At 60.9% G+C, this 20,163-nt stretch overlaps 1 protein-coding gene across 4 annotated transcripts in view; it reads left to right on the forward strand.

Annotated features, from left to right (window-relative positions):
- Positions 1-20,163, forward strand: part of EXD3 (exonuclease 3'-5' domain containing 3) — a 75,945-nt gene that overhangs the window by 13,959 nt on the left and 41,823 nt on the right. For 3 of the 4 annotated variants that reach the window (XM_060101744.1, XM_060101745.1, XM_060101748.1), the window contains exons 3-7: positions 7,215-7,279; positions 10,570-10,743; positions 11,081-11,248; positions 16,162-16,215; positions 17,281-17,420. In XM_060101744.1, the coding sequence (XP_059957727.1) occupies positions 7,215-7,279; positions 10,570-10,743; positions 11,081-11,248; positions 16,162-16,215; positions 17,281-17,420 (601 nt within the window). The remainder of the gene's footprint in view (positions 1-7,214; positions 7,280-10,569; positions 10,744-11,080; positions 11,249-16,161; positions 16,216-17,280; positions 17,421-20,163) is intronic. The other variant, XM_060101747.1, reaches the window with a different exon arrangement.

The following is a 20,163-nucleotide window of genomic DNA, read 5'->3' on the forward strand; positions in this document are numbered from 1 at the left end:
CCAAGCAGAGTCTCCAGGGGGGCGCCCAGGCACCCTCAGCCGCCCGCAATGGGCTCTTTTTCTGCTCAAAATTCCCCAGACCTTCAGCCTGTGCTTTTCCCCACCTGTCCCCATTGTGCAGGGTCTTCAGGCCCTGACACCACCCTGTTGTGACTGGGGATCAGACCCAGCCCTGGCCTTCTGCTGTGAGTGACCTCAGTCCAGGGAAGCCCTCTTCAGTGGGCACCTCTCCACCAGGGTCTGGGTACCTCCCCCAGGATGCTTCTGGCGCCTCTGCTGGTTTTGCCCAGAGCAGGGCCCTCCTCATCTGTAGCCCCTGGACTCTGACACCCGAGGCCCCAGGGCCTCGGCTTGTCCTGGACCATCTGGATGCCACCCTCCCCCGCCTGTCCTGATGCTGGGGGCTAGAGGGGAAGGCACAGGCCGGGAAGACCTGTGGGCCTTCCCTCCCGTCCTCCCCTCTCCTGGGAACAAGAAGACATTCCCCAACTGAGAAGTCAACTGGGGTCAGAAATTGTTTTTCTCCTGAAATCGTGGCCTTTGGATGAGCAAGTGTAGCTGAATCAGCAAAGCTGCATGCTGAAGTCCAGCAGGTCCCTGGATCTCGGGCAGCAGTGGATCCCCCCTCCTTGGGAAATTCGAAAGTCAGGCAGACAGAGCTGATTCACTTCTCAGCATGGAGGGAGGGCCAGGCGCGAGCCTCCAGGAAGCCCTGTCCCCGCCCCGCCGCCCCTCACAGGCTCGTGCGGTACCAGGAGCCTCCAGGCCTGGCCCTCCCTGTGTCAGGGCTGGGGTGGGGGGCCGCCCAGCCCCTGGGGCTGTGGAACCATCCTTGGGCTGTGACCTGAGGGAGGCTGTGAAAACAGGCGACACAGCACCCACCTTCCTGGCTGTGTGACCGTGGGCAAGTTACATACCTTTCTGTTTCCTTACCTGAGAAAAATAGTTGTCGCCCTATACTTAGCTCCATCTGTGAATGAAAGACTGCCGGCATGTGTGCTGTGGAGGCGTTAGCTGTGATCCTTTTTAGTCTTTGATCCAGTGGAATTTATTTTGCTGTGAGAGATGAGGAATGGGTCCATTCCGTCCTAGAGGACCACTGGGACACCCAACAACACTGAGTTCCCCGTGTTTGGAGTCCCCCCCGGCTTTCTGCTCTGTTCGCCTGCCTGCATCACGCTGTTTGATGGCGGTGGTTTTATGACCTGCTGCGTCTGGCAGGACTAAACCTCTCGCTTTTCTCTCGTTTCTTGTTTATTTTCCATATAGACGTCAGAATGGCTTGTTTGCTTCTACAGAAATCCATTGCTGTTTTTACTGGATTTCATTACATTTATGGTTGGCCAAAGAGGCATCTGATGCCATCTCATCCCAGTGTCAGGCAGGGCTGTGGGCTCGCAACGCCCTCCCACAAGGTGGGGTCTGCTTCCGCCCTTGAGTGGCGCTTCCTGAGCCCTTGCCCTGGGAGCCAGGCTCAGGTGTGTGCCTGAGGCCCTGGGGAGGAGCCCGTCTAAATTCCTGACCCACAGAATCTGGGCTCCTGAGAGATGAATCGCTTGTTTGGGGCCCGTTGCCTTTCTCTCTATTCTTCTGTCTTCAGCAGTGCTTTTTTTTTTTTTTTTTAATGTATCTTTGGCTGCTCTGGGTGTTCATTGCTGCGTGCGGGCTTTCTCTAGTTGCAGTGAGCGGGGGCTACTCTTCCTTGTGGTGCACGGGGCTTCTTCTCATTGTGGTGGCTTCTCTTGTTGCAGAGCATGGGCTCCAGGCACGCAGGCTTCAGTAGTAGCAGCACGCGGGCTCCGTAGTTGTGGCTCATGGGCTCTAGAGCGCAGGCTCAGTAGTTGTGGCTCACGGGCTCAGTTGCTCCGCGGCATGTGGGATCTTCCCGGACCAGGGCTCGAACCCGTGTCCCCTGCATTGGCAGGCGGATTCTTAACCACTGTGCCACACTCAGCGTGCTTTTAAAAATAGATCTTACACATTTTTATTACTTTTTAAAACTAGGCATGTCATCTTTTTAAAGTCCAGTTATTTGTAGGACCTTTTCTTCCAGCAGATTTTCCGATTTGCTAGTGAAACCCAGAGGTTCCTTGTCGGTTCCCGTGCGCCCAGCTGGGTGGGCCCATTTGCTGGAGGGCCCCTCCCGCTGCTTCCTGGGGCCTCCAGGTGTGCGGTCCGGTCCCCAAGCAGCAAGGGCTTGCCTCTCCCTTGCCGGTGTCCGTGCTGTCTTTTTCTCCTCCCAGCGCTGTGTGGCCTGATGTTTGGGCACCTGTGCTGGGGACAGGCGGTCTGTCTCTGGGGTGGGTGGTTTGCTGGATGAAGCAAGACCTTGTCACCGCACTTCCCAGGTGGGGGCGGCCCCCTTGGGCATCCCGGCGTGGCCAGACGTACACGGCCCGCTGGGTGTGGGTGCAGGGTGGGGGCTCCGAGGGGTTTGGCTCCGTCTCCTCACCCGTAGCTCTGTCCTGGCTGCACCCCGGCTCGGGGCGCCGAGCCCCTCCCAGACGTGTACGGAACCCAGACCAGGGCTCAGAGGACCGACGGTGGGCTGGATAGTGGCAGCCCCCGCCTCTGCAGAGGGACTGTGTACCTCTCCTGGCCATGCGCAGGCAGCAGGGAGCCTGCTGGCCTTTGGGAGGTGCCGCCAGGTCTGCAGACTGGTGGGGCTCCTGCTGCAGCCCCTCCTCTGGCCCCTCTGCTCTGCTCGTGGGCAGGGCCGCTGCCTGCCAGCCACTGCCCGGGGGTGACTGCAGGCATCCTGGCTGCACCGCTGGGCTTTTAGGCTGCCTGCTGACAGGCAGGTGTGGTCCAGGCAGCCAGGGCTCAGCACGTCTGGTGCCGCCTCCGGCTGGTGCCGAGTTAGACGACAGACCAGCTGTAGCAGCCTTGACCCATCCAGACCCTGAGCGTCCACAGGGCCAGGTCACGGGGTCACGCAAGGAGGGCCCAGGGGTGGAGGGGCTCTGGGTGGCTCCCTGAGGGAGGCCAGCTGTCCACGGTCCAGCTCAGCCACCAGATCCACCAGGAAAAAGTATCCGTTTCATTTCTTACCACCAGCTTTATGATAGCAAGTAACAGAGGTCTTTATAAAGTTAACCTGGCAGCTGGATTTTCTTCTAGAATGCATCTTTCCTGAAGTGAAGGTGACTAAGTTAACTGCGTGGTGTGTGTCTGTCTGGCCCTTCGTGTCCCTGCGTCCCTCCGGTGCTCATCAGCAGCTCGCAGCTCTGGGTGTCTGGTGGGCGGGATGAAGCTCAAGGACAGAGGGGACAGGGCAGAGGGCGGGCCACCCTAGTGCTACAGCTGGGCCCTCTGGCCGCCCCCTGGTTCTCGGGCCCCATGCATTAGAGCCTGAGCCACAGCACATGTGGGGAGGGCTCCTGGGGCACCAGCGGGGCTCGCGCAGGGCAGGGGGCAGCAGCCCACGTGGCCACGGGAGTTCGATTCTTTTTTTTTTTTTTAATATATATATTTTTTAAGTTAGATTTTTTTCTTTTTCTTTCTTTGTTTTTCTTTCTTTCTTTCTTTCTGGCCGCGTTGGGTCTTCGTTGCTGCACGCGGGCTTTCTCTAGTTGCAGCGAGCAGGGGCTCCTCTTTGTTGTGGAGCACGGGCTCTAGGCGCGCGGGCTTCAGTAGTTGTGGCTCGCGGGCTCTAGAGCGCAGGCTCAGTAGTTGAGGCGCACAGGCTTAGCTGCTCCGCGGCATGTGGGATCTTCCCAGACCAGGGCACGAACCCGTGTCCCCTGCACTGGCAGGCGGATTCTTAACTACTGCACTACCAGGGAAGCCCCTCTCAGTGACATTTTATATTTTTTGCATGAACTTCTTTTGTTACATTTATCTCAAGAAATTTGAATTTTTTTATGTTACTGTACCTGATTTTTTTTTTTTTTTTTGCGGTACGCAGGCCTCTTCCGTTGCGGAGCACAGGCTCCGGACGCGCAGGCTCAGCGGCCATGGCTCATGGGCCCAGCCGCTCCGCGGCATGTGGGATCCTCCCAGACCGGGGCACAAACCCGTGTCCCCTGGATCGGCAGGCGGACTCTCAACCACCGCGCCACCAGGGAAGCCCCCTGATATTTTTTTTTTTTTTTTTTTTTGCGGTATGCGGGCCTCTCACTGTTGTGGCCTCCCCCGTCGCGGAGCACAGGCTCCGGACGCGCAGGCTCCGGACGCGCAGGCTCAGCGGCCATGGCTCACGGGCCCAGCCGCTCCGCGGCATATGGGATCCTCCCAGACCGGGGCACGAACCCGCATCCCCTGCATCGGCAGGCGGACTCTCAACCACTTGCGCCACCAGGGAGGCCCCCCCTGATATTTTTTAAATGTTCATTTCTGTCTGTTGTTAGTATGGAGGGAACAGTGGACTTCTTTTTTTTTTTTTTTTTTGGCCGCACCAAAGTGGCTTGAGGGATCCTAGTTCCCCAACCAGGGATTGAACCCTGGCCCCCTGCACTGAAGTGCGGAGCCCTAACCACTGGACCGCCAGGGAAGTCCCAACAATGGATTTCTTAATACTGGCCTTGTGTTCACCATCCATGCTGAAATAAGTCCATTGATTAATTCTAATACTTGTCTTTAGATTCTTCATTGCTTTCTAAAAAATGAATCATTTGTTCAGTGCGTAATGACGTTTTTGGGTATTGTTTTTATTTTTAAAGACTTTATTTTTTAGAGCAGTTTCGGTTCACAGCAAAATGGAGAAGAACGTGGAGATTTCCCATCTACCCCTGCCCCTCCCACACGCACCACCTCCCCCGTTATCACCATCCCCACCAGATGGGACACTTGTGACAAGTGAGGGACCTGCCTGGACACGCCATCATCACCCAAAGTCCATAGTCTACCTTGGGGCTCACTCTTGGTGGTGTCCGTTCTGTGGGTTTGGACAGTGCAGAGTGACATGGTATCTACTGTTGAAGGTTCACAGAGCAGTTTCACTGCCCTAAACCCCCCTGTGCTCTCCCGTTCATCCTCCCTCCCCCCAGCCCCCAGCAGCTCCTGATCTTTATACCGACTCCATAGTTCTGCCTTTTCCAGAACGTCATAGAGTTGGAATCATACCGTATACATAGTCTGCAGCCTTTTCAGATTGGCTTCTCTCACTTAGTAATTTGCATTGAAGTTTCCTCCCTGTCCTTTCACGGCTTGATGGCTCATGTCTTTTTAGTGCTGAATAATATTCCATTGTCTGGAGGGACCAGAGTTTATTGATCACAGTGCTGAGGCTTTTATTTTTTCCTTTCTAAGTTCTATGGCCTTAATTTTTCCTTCTTGCTACTCTGCACTGGCGTTGAATGCACAGTGGGCATCCTCCTGGTGTTTCCGTCTTAGGGGAAAGCTTTCAGCATTGAGTTCTGTGTTCGCTGAGGGTTTTTTATAAGATGCCTTTTGTCTGGTTAGGGAAGTTCCTTCTCTTTTAGTTTGCTGAGTTATTTCTTAAATTATAACTAGAACTCTCCCTTAAGAGATGCTTGTTGTGCATCTGTTGAGAGCATCATGTGACTTCCGTCCTTTATTTCACTAGCGAACCAGGCTGATGGACCTTCAGTTGTCCAACCAGCCTTGCTTTCTGGGATGGACCCTCCTGTGGTGTACACGGGTGTCTTGTCCAGGTCCCTGAGCCCGTGTCCTCGGGGGCTGTCCTCCAGGGTGTGGCTCAGGTCCCCAGCCTTTCCCTCCATCCCGCCTCCTGCGTGGAGCCAGCAGGTTGCCGTTGTCTCCCTGATTCTTGGGTAGATTCGCAGGTGAAGCCACCTGGGCTCCTGATCCCCCAGGTTTGGCGGGGAGAGTCTGTTAGTGGCCTCGCCTGCCCCAGTGTGTGCACTGATGATCAGGTCCTGCCTCTGACCCCTGACCCGGACCCACACCACGTGAGGGCATGGCTGGGGTCCTGACCCCTGACCCTGACCCCCACCACATGCGAGGTGTGGCCGAGGTCCTGACTAAGTGCCGGGGCGTCTCCCACCTCCTGGGCTGGGGTCGGGGACACGCCGGGAGCCCAGACCCCCCTTTGGCTGCTTTCCTTCCATCCTCCCTGGGCTCTGGGCCTTGGCGCCTGCCGGTTCTGAACAAAAGGACCAGAAGGCTGAGACTCCACACTCCCAATGCAGGGGGCCCAGGTTCGATCCCTGGTCAGGGAACTAGATCCCGCATGCGTGCCGCAACTAAGACCCGGCGCAGCCAGGTAAATAAATACATACGTACAGTGCGGTCATTCAGTTAAAAAAAAAAAAAGAACCGGAAGGTTTGTCTGTAATTTCTCAGCGGGGCTGGAAAGGTTACAGCGCCCTGGCCTTGGAAGCAGAACTCGCAAGGCAAGGAGGGGCTGGGCCTCAAGGCCCAGGGAGCGGGGGTGGGGGAGTGGGTTAGGCCGGGAGGTGCTGCTGAGGCTGGCAGGGCTGCAGTGAGGCGCTGGGGAGGCGGGAGCCCCGCCTGGAGTGCAGGGAGCATGAGGCCCAGGGGCGGGCCCGCAGCCAGGGGGCGCTGGTGGCCATGGGCACCTCGGAGCTGGGTCCCCGGTCCCCTGGCCTCAGAAACAGCGTTCTTTCCCAAGCCAAGAGCTGGCAGCAGCGACCTCTCCTTGGCCCTGACCTTGGATCTGGCCTGAGGGCGCCGACCCTTTTCCAGCCGGCGGGCGACCCCGACCTCCCCTGTCCCGGCCGGCGCTGGGCTGAGTCTCACCTGTGTCATGGCTCCACGCCCCGTTCTGCAGCGGGACAGCGGCTTCAGGGAGCAGCTGCCATGGGGGTGGGGAAGGTTTGGGGAGTGGCCAGCCTGCATGGGGCTCGCCGGGGCCGGGACAGGGCGGAGGGGAGACGGGGGGAGACAGAGCCCGGAACCACTGCGGGGCCTCGGCAGGGGCCAAAGGCCAGACATGGTGGGCAGTGGACGGGTGTGTGGGTGGCGTACCCCGCTGGGCGGGCCTTGCCCATGGGGGGCCAGGTCAGTACTGCCGACTTAGCCCGGGCGGTCGACGCCCCTTCCCCGCTCACACGGCCACTCTGAGGCCAGGCTCCCTGAGCTGTCAGGGGAAGCCCACCCCGGTGGGCACTGTGGGAAGCAGCCCTGCTGGGTGGCCGGGCCATGGTCCTGGGGAAGGGGCAGAGAGGGCACAAGGGGCCGTGGGCGCTGGGCAGCGTCTGCAGGAGCCCCCAGGCCTCGGCCTCCGCCTGCCTCTCAGCCCCTCCTCGGCCCTTGTCTTGTCCCCTCAGGCCGGGACCCGCTGCTGTTCCTGCAGACCCTGCAGACGCTGTGGTGCACTCGGGAGCTGGGACAGGTGAGCACTCAGGGTGTGGGCACCTGGCCGCCCGCCTCGGCAGGCTGCCGTGTCCGAATGTTCTGGGGGATGCATGGATTGGAGCCATGGGACGAGGCCTGCTGGACACTCAGAGCAGGCAGGGAGGGCCTGTGCCCACCACCAGCTTCCGGGCAGCGCAGGGCACCTGCCAGGCCTCGCCCGCTGCCCCCTCTCCCAGAGGGGCATCAGGACAGCCCGTCTGGACAGCGGGGGGGGGGGGTGCGTGTGGTCCGGCGGGAGGAGCTCTGGCGGGGAGGCTGCCAGGGTCTTCCACGGCCACTTGGGGGTCCTGCAGTGGCAGCCGCCACTGCCCAGACTGTGTCCCACCGTGACCTGTGCCAGGAGGGCATCTCTGCCTCGCAGCCCCCGGGGGTGGTGCAGTTACTGGCCCTCGCCCGCTCCTTCCCTGCACTTTGCTCCCTTGAGGCAGCGAAAGGGCGCGGGAGGCTGCCCTGGCTCCTGGGGAGGACGGGCCCACGCGTGGCTGGACGGAGAGGCCCCTCCTCTCGGGCCAGCCTGGCCTCCAGCTGCCCGCCGAGGGCGGGCAGAGTGCCCAGACCTGGGGCAGGCTGCTCGGGCAGGCGTCCGGAGCAGGTAAGCTCCAGGCTTCCACAGCGCTTCGTGGTGGAGGAGGGCCGGCAGCCGGCCTCCCCTCTGGACAGGCCTGGGCTCCCCACACGGCTGAGCTGCGGGGCCTTGGGCAGTTAGCGGCCCATCCACTGCCTGCGCTTAGGCCTGAGAGCAGCCGTCTCTAGCCATCAGCTGGAGAATCCAGAGTTTTTGCAAAAGCCAAACGTTTTTTGATTTTCCAGTTTCGTGCCCTGTGGTTTGAGGGTGAGACCCAGGAAACAGGGCTGTGGTGCTGTTCAGACTTCCTGTTGGGAGCGGGCTCGTTGGGAGGTTGTATTCTCTGCCCTGGTGTCGTGGTGAGCCGGCTTGTGAGCTCGGCTGGAGAGGACCCTCCGTCCCTGTTCACTGAAGGCAGGAGCCAGAGGCCCGCAGAGCCTGAGGACGAGCCAGGTGCTGCCCCAGGGGCAGCAGGGCGCAGGGTGGGGGGCCTGCAAAAGCAGCCTGGGGACAGTCTCCCTAATGGCTGTGCCTGGGCGGAGTGTCTGTCTCTGGATTTATTTCTCTGGGAAGCGTCCGCTTCCTCCACGTCACCACGCTTTCGGCCGGAGGTCCCTCCCGGTTCCTGAGCCCCAGCCTTGTGCCTCTTTCCCGGGGCTGATCTCAGCCTTCAGGTAGCTGGACGCCCAAGTCATCGGTTTCCGATGCTGCATTTAACGCCACACCTTCCCCCCGAGTTCTGTTCGTCACTGGTTTGATGTGTATGTAGGAGTGCATCGTCCTTGTTTTCTGATTTTCACGTGTCTCCTTCGACTAACCTGTTGTTCACTTCCAAAGAAGCACAAGGCTGTGTCTTGATGTCGATTAGCTGTTTGTTTCTGGCTGTGAAGGAGCCCGGTCCATCTGTTTTGATTTTTGCACCGGACAGGCTTGTTTTGTGGTTAGTTATATAAATGCTCTGAGTTCCCTACTTGGCGAAAGCTCCCGCCTGGAGGGGACACACGTTTGCTCACCAGAGCTTGTCCTGGGTTCCTGTGAGCAGCCGGCACCACGCTGTGCAGTGTCCGACCTCGGACATTTGTGATAACCAAGGAAGGGCCCAGCAGCTGGCGATGCGGTGGCTCGAGCCCTGAGGACAAGGGTGCAGATGAGCCAGGGTGACCCGGGGGCCAAGGGAGCAGCAGACGGACCCGGGGGGCGGCCGCATGAGAGCAGCTGGAGCCCAGCAGAGCACGTGGAGTTTTCGGGGACCGGACAGGACAGGGAATCTGGAGATGGAGGGGAGGCCAGAGGGCAGGAGGGAGGGAGAGAGGAGGTGAGCCAGGGTCTCAGAGCCAGGGGTCCGGAGGATCGTCGACATGGACGCTGAGCCCACCACGCCAAGGGCAGGGGTATAGCACGGGAGGGTGACACGGGGCCAGACGTAAACCCCTGGGGCCCAACCCTGGTGCGTGAGGTCCACCCCAGGGCTGCAGCCACCGCTTAGGGCCACTTGCGTCTTATTCTTTACTTAGTTTTGATTATTTTTTTCTTTTATAATTTTAGACATATTTATATTCTGTTTTCATTCCCAAACCGATATCTTATTATTCTTTATCCTTAGAGCTTTGATCGCCCTGCTTGTGGTCGTCACTCACGGTGACTTGTTCCTTGTGTGTCCTGTCGTTTTTCATTGTGAGCTCACCTTAGTGCAGCTTTTTCCCTCTGGTGGCTGAGGGCCAGGTCCCCAGGGGCGTCCCCAGGACCAACCTCCTGAGCACACGTGGAAATAAATCCAAATCCAAAGGCCAGAGCTGGGTCCTTCTAGACTTTTCCTTTTCCCAAGCAAGGGGTGTGGTGCTGATGGAGACCCCACCCCCTCCTCGGGCAGTGCTGGACGGTGGCCCCCAGGCTCTGTGGGAACCGCAGCCCCCTGCTGGTGCTCTTCAGACCCCTGAGAGGTGTGTGTGGCCTTGCCCATCCATCCTGGAGGGTGACAGCTGTCCTTAGGGTCTGTTTGAGGCCATCTCAGGTGAGTTCCAACAGCCACAGCAAGGGCAGCCCCTTCCAGAGGGCCCTTGGGTGCGAGGGCTTCGGCCCCCTGAGCTCACACCTGATGCCTGCAGCTCCACCCTGGACCGGACCCCAGCAGGTCCTCGGTCAAGGGAGCTGCAGTGACCTGAACCACTGGAGCGGGCATGGCGTGGTGGGCTGGCCGTGCACAGGGCCCTGCTGGTCACACAGAGGACGCCCAGCTGCTCTAGAGACGGTGGTGAAATGCACGTTGTGCCCCTGGACGTGGGTGTCGGGGAGCACACCTGTTCTTGTCTCTGTCTTTCGGCTCTTATGTGTCTCCCAGAGCTTCCCAGCACAGGAGGTAGAAAAGTAAACAAAAGGCATTTTTCAGTTGGGTTTTTTTTTCTTTTTTCTGTCTCCTGTCGCTTGCTGGGCCCTGCTGACCTGTCACCGTCTCTGAAGGGCCAGCGCCATGTCCCATGCGTGCCACGCGGTTGGTCAGGGCACAGAGGAGCTCCGCCCAGGGTCTGGCCTGGGGAGCAAGCCCCAGCCTTTGCAGGACCATTGGCCTGGACGGTCCCTGTGCCCGGCCTGGACGGTCCCTGTGCCCGGCCTGGGTGCAGCGGACCAGGAAGGTGTGGGCGGCTCTGTGCGGGTGGGGGAGGCCGGCGGAGGCCTCATCACAGCGAGGCCTTGTGTCTCCACAGCTCCGGGAGGAAGCCCAGAGGGGATTCGCCGCCCTGGAGGACCCGCTCGCCGCCCTCCTGGACATGCTGGACAGCAGCCGGGGCTGGCGGGGGAAGGGCCCCTCCCTGGAGGCCTGGGTCGCCTGCGAGCTGAAGCGCTGCTTGCAGGCACAGACGTGCCCGGGGCCGGCCCGGGTGAGCCCTGCCCGCGGCCCACAGCCTGCCCCTTCCCAGCCCGTCCCGGCCTCGGCACAGGGTTCCCACGCGCACCTGGCCAGGCCCCTGCGGCCTGTGGAGGTCGCCCACGGTGGTTGGGGGCCCTTGGCCTCCCGAGAGCCACACGCCGGGCCGACCTCGGCTCCCTTGCCTGTGCCCCTGCCCGCCAGCCCCTGCTCACCCACAGCGTCCACCCACTGGCTCTGGGCTGCAGGTGCTGGCCGCACTGGGCCTGCCCAAGCACCAACCCCCCACCCGCATCAGGCCCCACGACTCCGGTTGCCACCTCCACTGAAGCTGGATCTGGGGCCTCCAGGGCAGCCCAGGGCTGAAGCAGCTGCAGGCCCGTGCGGTCAAGCTCCTCGCCGAGAGCCCCCCTGGCCTCGTGGAGCCGTTGGTCAGCATCTTCCAGCTGCAGGACACAGACCGGAGCCCCCTGCTGGCTCACGTCCACCGGCTGCACCAGGAGGGCAAGTTCAAAGAAGTAAGTGAGACCTTCCCTGTGGCTCTGGGCCTCGTCCACGGGCCGGGCCTCCACGTGGGTCAGCGGGGTGGGCAGGAGCCAGGCTGGGGCTCGAGGCGCCTAGCCCAGAAGTATCCCCTCTGCCCTCCAGCGTGGGGGACCTTGCAGGGCTCCTCAGGTCTGGTATGCAGGGTTTTGGGAACCAGCTGCCCTGGGGACCATGTCAGGTTCGTGCCTGGCGTGGAGGCCCTGGGAGCCCCTCGCGCTGACCGGCTGAGAAAGAGGCTGGGTACAGCCCCCCACACCCTGCCTGGTCTGCACCACGTGCTCAGGGCCCTTCCTCCCCAGGTGCCTGCCGGCCTCTCCCCCTCGGTCAGCGGCGTGGAGACGCCCAGCTCTGGCCCAGAAGCCCACGTGGCTACGGCCCAGCTTCCTTTGTTAACTCCCAGAATTGCTCTCGGGGGGCTGAGGAGTGCGGGTGTGGGAGAAGCTAGCCGCAGTCTCTGTACCCCGGGCCCAGATCAGACCCGGGGCCCGCTTCTGTCTTCTCCCACCCCTGCCCAGACTCACCCAAAGGTCACTTGGTCCCATGTTGGCCTGGCCTGGGGGCGGGGGAGCCGAGGCCCCTTGGGGCCCAGCTGCTGCTCCATGAGGACAGACCCTCCCTGCATGGGGGGCCTTGAAGCCACGACCACGCCAGGCCGGGGGACTGGCCACTGTGCTCTAGTCCTGGTCCGTAACAGCATGTGTCCGGGCATCTGTAGGCTGCCCTCGGCCTCCCGGACCTGTCGTGCGGCCCTGCCCCAGAGCCGGGGGCTGTGCTCTGGGTGGTGCCCACCCCTGCCTGTTTGCTGGGTCCCTCGGACTGGGTCGGGCCAGTGGTGGTGACCCTGTGAGGGTCTGCATCCCGAGGGCCCTGCTGGCTCTCACCCCGGGGACAGGCACCGGCACACCTGTGGTTTTCAGAAGATCAGTTGTGGGGCATCGTACCGGCTTGGGGCGCAGATTCTCAGCCACGTCAGTCAGGAGTCCCCAGTGTGTGCGACGCGTGTGGGTTGGGGGCCGCCCGAGGGGGAGGGCGTTTTGCTCCTTTGTCGTGGGAAGGGCTGGGCCAGGAGGGCGAACGTGGGGCTTAGTGGCTGCAGGTCTCTGGGTGGGAATTTGGGGGCTTTTGGAAGCTCGGTGGGTTTGCTGAGTCTCCTTTGTGAGCAGCACTGGTTCTCATTTAAGCCCAGAAGGTTCTGAGATGCAGAGGGAGCTCTGAGGTCATGGCCCAGTGTTCACCGGGGATGACCCGTCTGCGGGTGAGGTCGGGAGCGGCGGGGCCCACGGGTGAGCAGTGAGGGGGCGCTGTCAGCGAAGCTCTGAGCTGTGCTGCAGGCGCAGGGGGCCCGGGGCTCCGCGCGCCCCAAGGTGCGAGCTACGCGATGACCTCGCAGGGCAGGGGAGGTGGGGCAGCCCCGGGCACCCGGCTCAGAGGTGCCCTCTCCCTGGATGGTGAGTCCAGCACCCAGGGACCAGAGGCTCGCTCCAGGCTCACCTCCCCCGCTGCCTCGTGGAGCCCAAAGATTCTGGCGCCAGGGTGCCAACAGGTGTGGGGTGCGGCCGGCACCCAGGCAGGTCCCAGGCCCACCCCACACAGGGCCCTCTTCCCGGTGAGGAGGCCCGTCGGAACGGAGGTGTGCGGCCCAGGCCCAGGTGGAGGATGTGCCGCGCGGCCACGATGGTGGTGCAGGGACCGGGCGCCCGGCTGCTCGGGGCTCGGCCAGGGCTGAACGGGCGCCGAGGCAGAAGGCGGGCTGGTGTGTCGCGTCTCCTGTTACGCTCAGGCCTTTCAAAGAGCGTCTGGGCGGCCGAATGCGCCTCCCTCGCGCTCTGAGGCAAGACTTGCACACAAAGGGGGCTCTTGTCCCGCACAGGCCCCTCGTGCGAAGAAAGGCCATTGTCCCCGATCGGGGCGGCCCGGCAGGCAGTGCACGCTCCAGTGCCCACCGCCGCGCCGCCGAGGGGCCGCCTTCAGGCCTGTCCGCTCGGATTAGCGGGGACTCACGACTTAATGCGCTGCGATATTTCATGTCGAGGGCGGCGGCTGGCCCCAGCCGCGTGAATGCCTGCTTTTGTCTGCTGCATTATTTTATTTACATTTTTTAAACAGCTTATCAAGGTAAAAAGATAGCTTTGCTTTAAGAAAAAAAAAAAAAAGCCCCTTGGCTCCAGGCCCGCGCTGAGCCGCCGAGGATGGAAGGCCCGTCCCGGGGCCCGGCCGCCGGGTCTGGGCACCTGCCCAGCCCCCCTGCTGGCCGAGCGGGCAGTCGGGCGTCCGTGCAGGGCTCTCCCCGCTGTCACCGCCCCAGCCCTTCTGGTCTTCTTAGTTACTTTCCCCCAAAGCGGCAGCTCTGGGGTCCGTCTGGTCAGAGGTCCCTGCAGCCCCGCCCTGACCCGGCCGCAGGGCAGCCCTCTTCTCGGTGGCTGGCTCTCAGCCTCCTGGGCAGAGGTCAGGGAGGCCCACAAGGTGCCAGGTGGGCCCAGCCCTGGGCAGTGTCCATCTGTAGGTCCCGGCCACTACCCTCCTCCCATTGGGCCTGCTCCCCGGCCTGGGTCTGGAGCCAGTTGCAGGCACCTGGGCCAGCAGGCCATCTTCCTGCATCCGCGAGGCCCCCCGACGTGGCCGCGTGTCCAGTGGTGAGCCGTGGGCAGCCTGGCCTGCTGGCCCCTCAGCAGAAGCTCAGACTGAGAAGTGACCAGAATCCAGTTCTCAGCCAGGCCCAATAGATCCAAGGTGGAGTACAGGCTGGGGGCTTCCTAGAGGAGGTTCTGCTACCAGGTAACCGTGGCCGCCCCTGATGGAGTCAGGGCGCCCTCCCGTGGCCGGGTGAGGCCAAACGGTCCCCCTCCTCGTCTTGTGCCCCCCCAGCCTCCAGGCCACAGAGCCCCCCAGGGCTGCAGGGGCAGGATGAGGGCACTTCCCAGATTGTCCCCGGGGGTGTCCATGGCCTTCCAACCCTGGATGCTCTGGCCACACCCCTCAGTGTCCACACAGGCTGCCTGGCCAAAAGAGGGCAGCCTGGGTGCACAGAGGCTCCAGCCTGGCCTGGATAGAGGCTGGCTGCCCTGGAGGAAGCAGGCAGAAGAGAAGGGGACCCAAACCGTCTGACAGCGTCATCCTGTGGCCAGGGCTGTGCACCCCTCACGGGGAGGGGGGCGGGGGGTGCCTGTTGAGGAGCTGGATCCTCAGACGATGGAGGCCGACAGCCCAGCAGAGTGGTGAGAAGCAAGGGGCTCACCTCGCGGCCCCTCCCCTCCCCTCTCCCAGGTCACTGCCCAGGGCCTGATCTGGAGGGTGGGAAGGTCCCAGGCGCCCAGTCGTCCCTCCCACAGCCCCTCCTCCAACCGTGGCATGGCACGACCAAGCCCAGGTCCAGATGTTGGCCCTTCAGTAGCCTGGAAGCCAGGCAAGGGTCCAGCAGATGCAGGACACTGGGGACGGGGTTCTGACCACCCCAGGTTCTGAATAAAGTGTGTGAGGCAGCCAGTGTGTGCACTCTGGCCTTCTTGGATGAGGGTCCGGATCTCCCTCAACTTCTCGGGGGTTTCCTGTCCAGAAGAGGTCAGTGCCATCCTGTGAGGTTGGAGTGGTGCCCAGGAAGGCCCCCACGTGGTGGCACCTGCACCCTGCCCACAGCCCTGGGCCCCTCCCCCAAGCCCTGCACCCTCTCCTCAACCCTGGCTCCTTCCCTGGCCCCGCCCCAGCCCCTCCCCCATTTCTGCTTTATCCCCCTCGCCCAAGCCCTGCACCCCCCTTCCCCTGGCCCTGGGCCCCCTGGGGCCTGGCCGAGGCTGAGCTCCTGGACACCGGCCAGGCCACGGGGCGCCGGGTCAGTGCTGCGCAGGGAGAGGCCCCCAGCCCCGCGCCCCCGCCGCGCGGTCCAGGCCTCCACCGGAGCAGCCTTTCCCAGGCCGCTATTTTGGGCCTTCTGTGAGCTGCAGGGGGCGGGGCCGGGCTGCCCGGCTAGTTATTTTTGCTCATAATGGGAGCACGATGTATGGAAATTATTAATAGCAGAGCGGCCTGCGCTACGTGCGGGCGCCCAGGGCCGCGCCGTTTCCTCTGCTGAGTCGGGGGAGGGTCACGCGCCCCGCGCAGGGCAGGCCGCTCAGCGTGCCCACTGCCCCATCTGAGGGGCTGCCTGGGGGGGTGGGGGTGTTCAGAGCCTCTTGCTCTGGGGCTCCTGGGGCAGCTCTCTGCATGCCCCCAATGCAGGACCACGCCGGTCCCACTGCCATGGACCTGGAGCGAGCCTGCCCCGTCCGGCGACTCCTAGTCACTGGGGCGTGCGGTGTGGCTTGTGGAAAGGGTTGGTCACACAGAGGACGTGAAGGAGACCCACGTGTCAGGGCCGCCGCAGCCCCTCGGGCCTCCCGGGCGCACAGAGTCCCACCCGCCCTCGCTGTGGGCACCGTGAATGGTGGGAGGGGATGCTCCCGGGGGGAGTGGGGCGGCAAGAGCGGACGTGGGGAGAGCGGTGTGCACCGTGTCCAGGCCCCATGGCGAGGGGATGGGGCTTCTGTCCCTCCCTCTGCGTCCTCCACCCTCTCATCGGCAAGCCAGGGCCCAGGCCACCTGGCTCAGCACGCACTTTGCGGCCCTGACCAGGCCGCACCCCAGTCTGGAGGGCACAGGGGTCGTTCCACCCGCCCCACCGCGTGTGGGGCCTGGCTCAGCACAGGGGGGCTTGTGGGCTGGAGCACTGCCTGATTTCCGGCCGCTTGGCCGGGGGCCACATGGCTGGAACTGGACCGGCCCCGTGGCTGTGCCTGCAGTGACTGGGCGGTGACGGGGTGGGAGTGGGGGCTGCAGAAGGGCGGGAACCCCCACCTGTGGCACCGCCTGTCCTCCCAGGCCCAGTGTCATCCTGTCCCTCTGTGTTTCCCAGGCCATCATGCTGGGCACAAAGCTGCGGCTGCAGGCGGATCTTGATGTTGAGAAGGTAAGGGTCATTTTCATGCAAACTGCGTAGCTTCCAGCTCGAATAAGGTCCCGGGCTCCAGAAACATGGTGTAGGGAGGGTCCCTCCCACTGAGCCCTGAGCTTTGCTCCCCACACGGTGGGGCCAGGGCGCTGGAGGGCAGGGGTTACATGTGACTACCTGCTCATGTGAGGAGGATCCAGGACTAGGGGAAGGGAGGGGCCAGCAAGGGCCTGTGTGTGGTCAGCAGGCACTGGTGTAACGTGCTCAGAAAGTGGTCGATCGCCAGGAGCCCACCAGGCGTTCCTTCTCTGCTCTGGGGTGGCTGGAAGGGTTCTCAGGAATGGGGGCTCCCACAAGGACCGCCCACCTGGAGCCCTGGTTTGGCAGGTGGGCCTCCGTCCAATGTGGGCTCCAGACAGCCTGACCTATGTGACCACATGGGGGAGGGGAAGGCAGGTGAGGAGGAGTCTTCTGCAGGGGCCACTGGAAGGGGGCTTTGTCGAGACCTGGTTCTTTCAAGGGGAGTGGCCAGTATGTCCCAGCGCCCAACACCACGGCCAGGGGCTCCCTCGGGGCCTCCCTGAAGGCTCAGGCAGCTTGGGGTTCTTGTAAGCTTGCGCCAGGCCACGTGCTGGTGCCATCTTGCCCGTGATGGGCATTTCTGGGCCAGCAGGGCCATGGCCGGTAGTTGGTCTCCGTCCTGCCCACCCCACCCCGCTCGGTGACGACAAGGGGACGGTGGGGCCCCTCTAGGAACCCCCTTGTCTCTTGGAGCCTCTCATCCTTCCCAATGGAGATGGGGTGACCACAGAGCCCCCCAGGGACAGGGCCCAGGGAGCAGCGGGGCCTGTGTGGGTGTGCAGGGGCCCAAGCATGGGGCACAGGCCATGAGCCGGGCGTGGGGCTTCGCGAGGTCCTCAGACACTCGGTTGGGCCCCCAAGCTCCCCGGGGAGGCAAGTTGCATGGACCAGCCTCCAGGCCCCTTGGTTCTGATGCTCTGGCCACTCCCTGCACTGGGTTGGAAGTGAGTCTGGGGTCTTGGGTGCAGTGGAGCTGCGGCCTGAAGGTGTGTTTCCCCGTAGATGTGCATCCCCCTGCTCCTCCAGGACAAGGCAGACCTTGTGGAACGCTACGTGGATGGCTTTCCCGACCTCCAGCGGAGGCTGCTGGCCCTCATGGACTCCTGGTGCCAGCCCGGCTTTGACATCAGAGTCGTCGCCAGGTGAGCCCCATGGGGCCCCGGGGTGGGGTGGGGGCAGGGACTTGGCAGGGGCAGCAGGCACGTGGGAAAGTCACCCCACACCCCACACCGCCTCGCCAGGTGAGCCCTGGCCAGGTCGGCAAGGGGCCTGCTTCGGGAGCCAAGAGGCTGGGCTGGCAGCCACCGGGTGAGAGAGTTTAATGCTCTGAGATGAACGCAAATAATTCTCCACGGGGACTCCTTCCTTATGCAGTCCTAGAAGTCATATCTCTTATCCATTCAATGGTTCCTTCGTTTCTTCCTTCATGTAATAAATCTTTGTGGAGAGCCTGCTGTGAACCGTATCCCAGCAGTTACAGAGAAGAGGCCGCATGCCAACAGGGAGCCCACGTGTGTGCGTGTGCGTGTGACACCAGGGTGTCCCCTGAGCATGGGCATCTGGAAGGAGAAGGGCTTCCTCCCACCTCCCTGGGGTGGCTGAGGGGCAGGGCACTGGGACTGCCAAGGCTCCTTGGGCACCTGTCCCTCAGCAGGCAGCGGGGCTGGGTGCCCTGTCCCTGCGCCCTGCAGCCCGGACCATCTCACTTGAGAGTCAGGCCTTGGGCTCTGGCGGCAGGCCTCCCTGGACCCTCCCTACGCTGGAGCTGAGACTAATTCTGTCTCAAAGGGCTGTTGTGACTTCACACCCTATGAAGTGAACAAAGCAGCAGGCCAGGCACATGTTGTGTTGCTGCCATTGCTTTTATTATGTATTAAAAAGGAGAGAGAAATATAGGTGGAGCAAACGAGAGTATGTACGGATGGGGAAGAGGGGAGACACACGGGTGGAGAGTGGGAGGGTCCTGTGAGTTAGATTTAACCGTGGATATTTAATGATTTTTTAAATCATATTTAATGACTTTTTTAAACGTCCTCGTGCTATGCTCTGAAAGGGCTCAGAAGCAATGACATCCCCTAGCGGTGAGCACGCCTAGCAGCCAGGTCTTGGGTTCTAGATACCATTCTCCATGAAAAGGAACAAAGGCTCCTTGGGGAGTAGACTGAGAATGAAAACAATAATAGAGTATAAAAACATGGTAATAGAGCATAATACCTTGGATTTTTAAAAAATGCAAGAGTTAGGGCTTCCCTGGTGGCGCAATGGTTGAGAATCCGCCTGCTAATGCAGGGGACACGGGTTCGAGCCCTGGTCTTGGGAGAATCCCACATGCCGTGGAGCAACTGGGCCCGTGAGCCACAACTACTGAGCCTGCGCGTCTGGAGCCTGTGCTCCGCAACGAGAGGCCGCGACAGTGAGAGGCCCGCGTACCGCGATGAAGAGTGGCCCCCGCTCGCCGCAACTGGAGAAAGCCCTCGCACAGAAACGAAGACCCAACACAGTCAAAAATAAATAAATAAATTTATAAAAATGTATGAGTCTGTGGGACTTCCCTTGTGGCGCAGTCGTTAAGAATCCACCTGCCAATGCAGGAGACACGGGTTTGAGCCCTGGTCCGGGAAGATCCCACATGCCGCAGAGCAACTAAGCCCATGCCCCACAACTACTGAGCCTGTGCTCCAGAGCCCGTGAGCCACAACTACTGAGCCCGTGTGCCACAAATACTGAAGCCCGCATGCCTAGAGCCCTGTGCTCTGCAACAAGAGAAGCCCGTGCACCATAATGAAGAGTAGCCCCTGCTCACTGCAACTAAAGAAAGCCGGTGTGCAACAATGAAGACCCAACACAGCCATACATAAATAAATAAATATTTTTAAAAATGCATGAGTGTGGAGTGATGCTCAAAGGCAGGGAGGAAAACTCTTTTATAGGGTATGTCACCTAATAAATGGAAAGGAATGATAAAGTTAGAAATCACCATTTTGTAACTTCCAATAAAATAATTGATTTAGGCACAGATCATAAAGAGATGCTAAGAAAGAAAGAGATAAACACAAATTACCCATATCAGGAATGAAAAGTAGAACATCACTACAGACCTTACAGACATGAAAATGGTAATAAATGGTGTTTACAACTTGATGCAAATATATTTAACGGTTTAGATGTAACAGACCAAATTCTTGCAAAACACAATTTACAAAACTGAAAAAATAGAAAATTTGAATAGTCCTATATCTATTAAATAAATTGCATCTGTAGTTTAAAACAAAGAAAACTGTGGATTCAGATGGCTTCACTAGTGAATTCCTTCAAGCGTTTAAGGAAGAGATCGTACCAATCTTACACAAATTCTTCCAGAGAATGTAAAAAGAAAGAGCACATCCCAACTTTTTTTTTCTCTTTTTGGCTGCGTTGGGTCTTCGTTGCTGCACAGGGGCTTTCTCTAGTTGCGGCGAGTGGGGGCTACTCTTCATTGCAGTGCGCAGGCTTCTCATTGCGGTGGCTTCTCTTATTGCAGAGCACGGGCTCTAGGCATGTGGGCTTCAGTAGTTGAGGCGCGGGAGCTCAGTGGTTGTGGCACATGGGCTCTAGGCGCGCGGGCTTCAGTGGTTGCAGCACGTGGGCTTAGTAGTTGCAGCTTGCGGGCTCTAGGGCGCAGGCTCAATAGTTGTGGCACGTGGGCTTAGTTGCCCCGAGGCCTGTGGGATCTTCCCGGACCAGGGATGGAACCCATGTCCCCTTCATTGGCAGGCGGATTCGTAACCACTGGACCACCAGGGAAGTCCCCAACTTGTTTTATTCAGCTAGTTTAAGGCTTGATACCAAAACTCAAAAAAGACATTAGGAGAAAGGAAAATTAAAGTGTATCTCATAAACATAGAT

The sequence above is a fragment of the Mesoplodon densirostris genome, chromosome 6 (assembly GCF_025265405.1).
Source record: "Mesoplodon densirostris isolate mMesDen1 chromosome 6, mMesDen1 primary haplotype, whole genome shotgun sequence".
Classification (NCBI taxonomy): domain Eukaryota; kingdom Metazoa; phylum Chordata; class Mammalia; order Artiodactyla; family Ziphiidae; genus Mesoplodon; species Mesoplodon densirostris.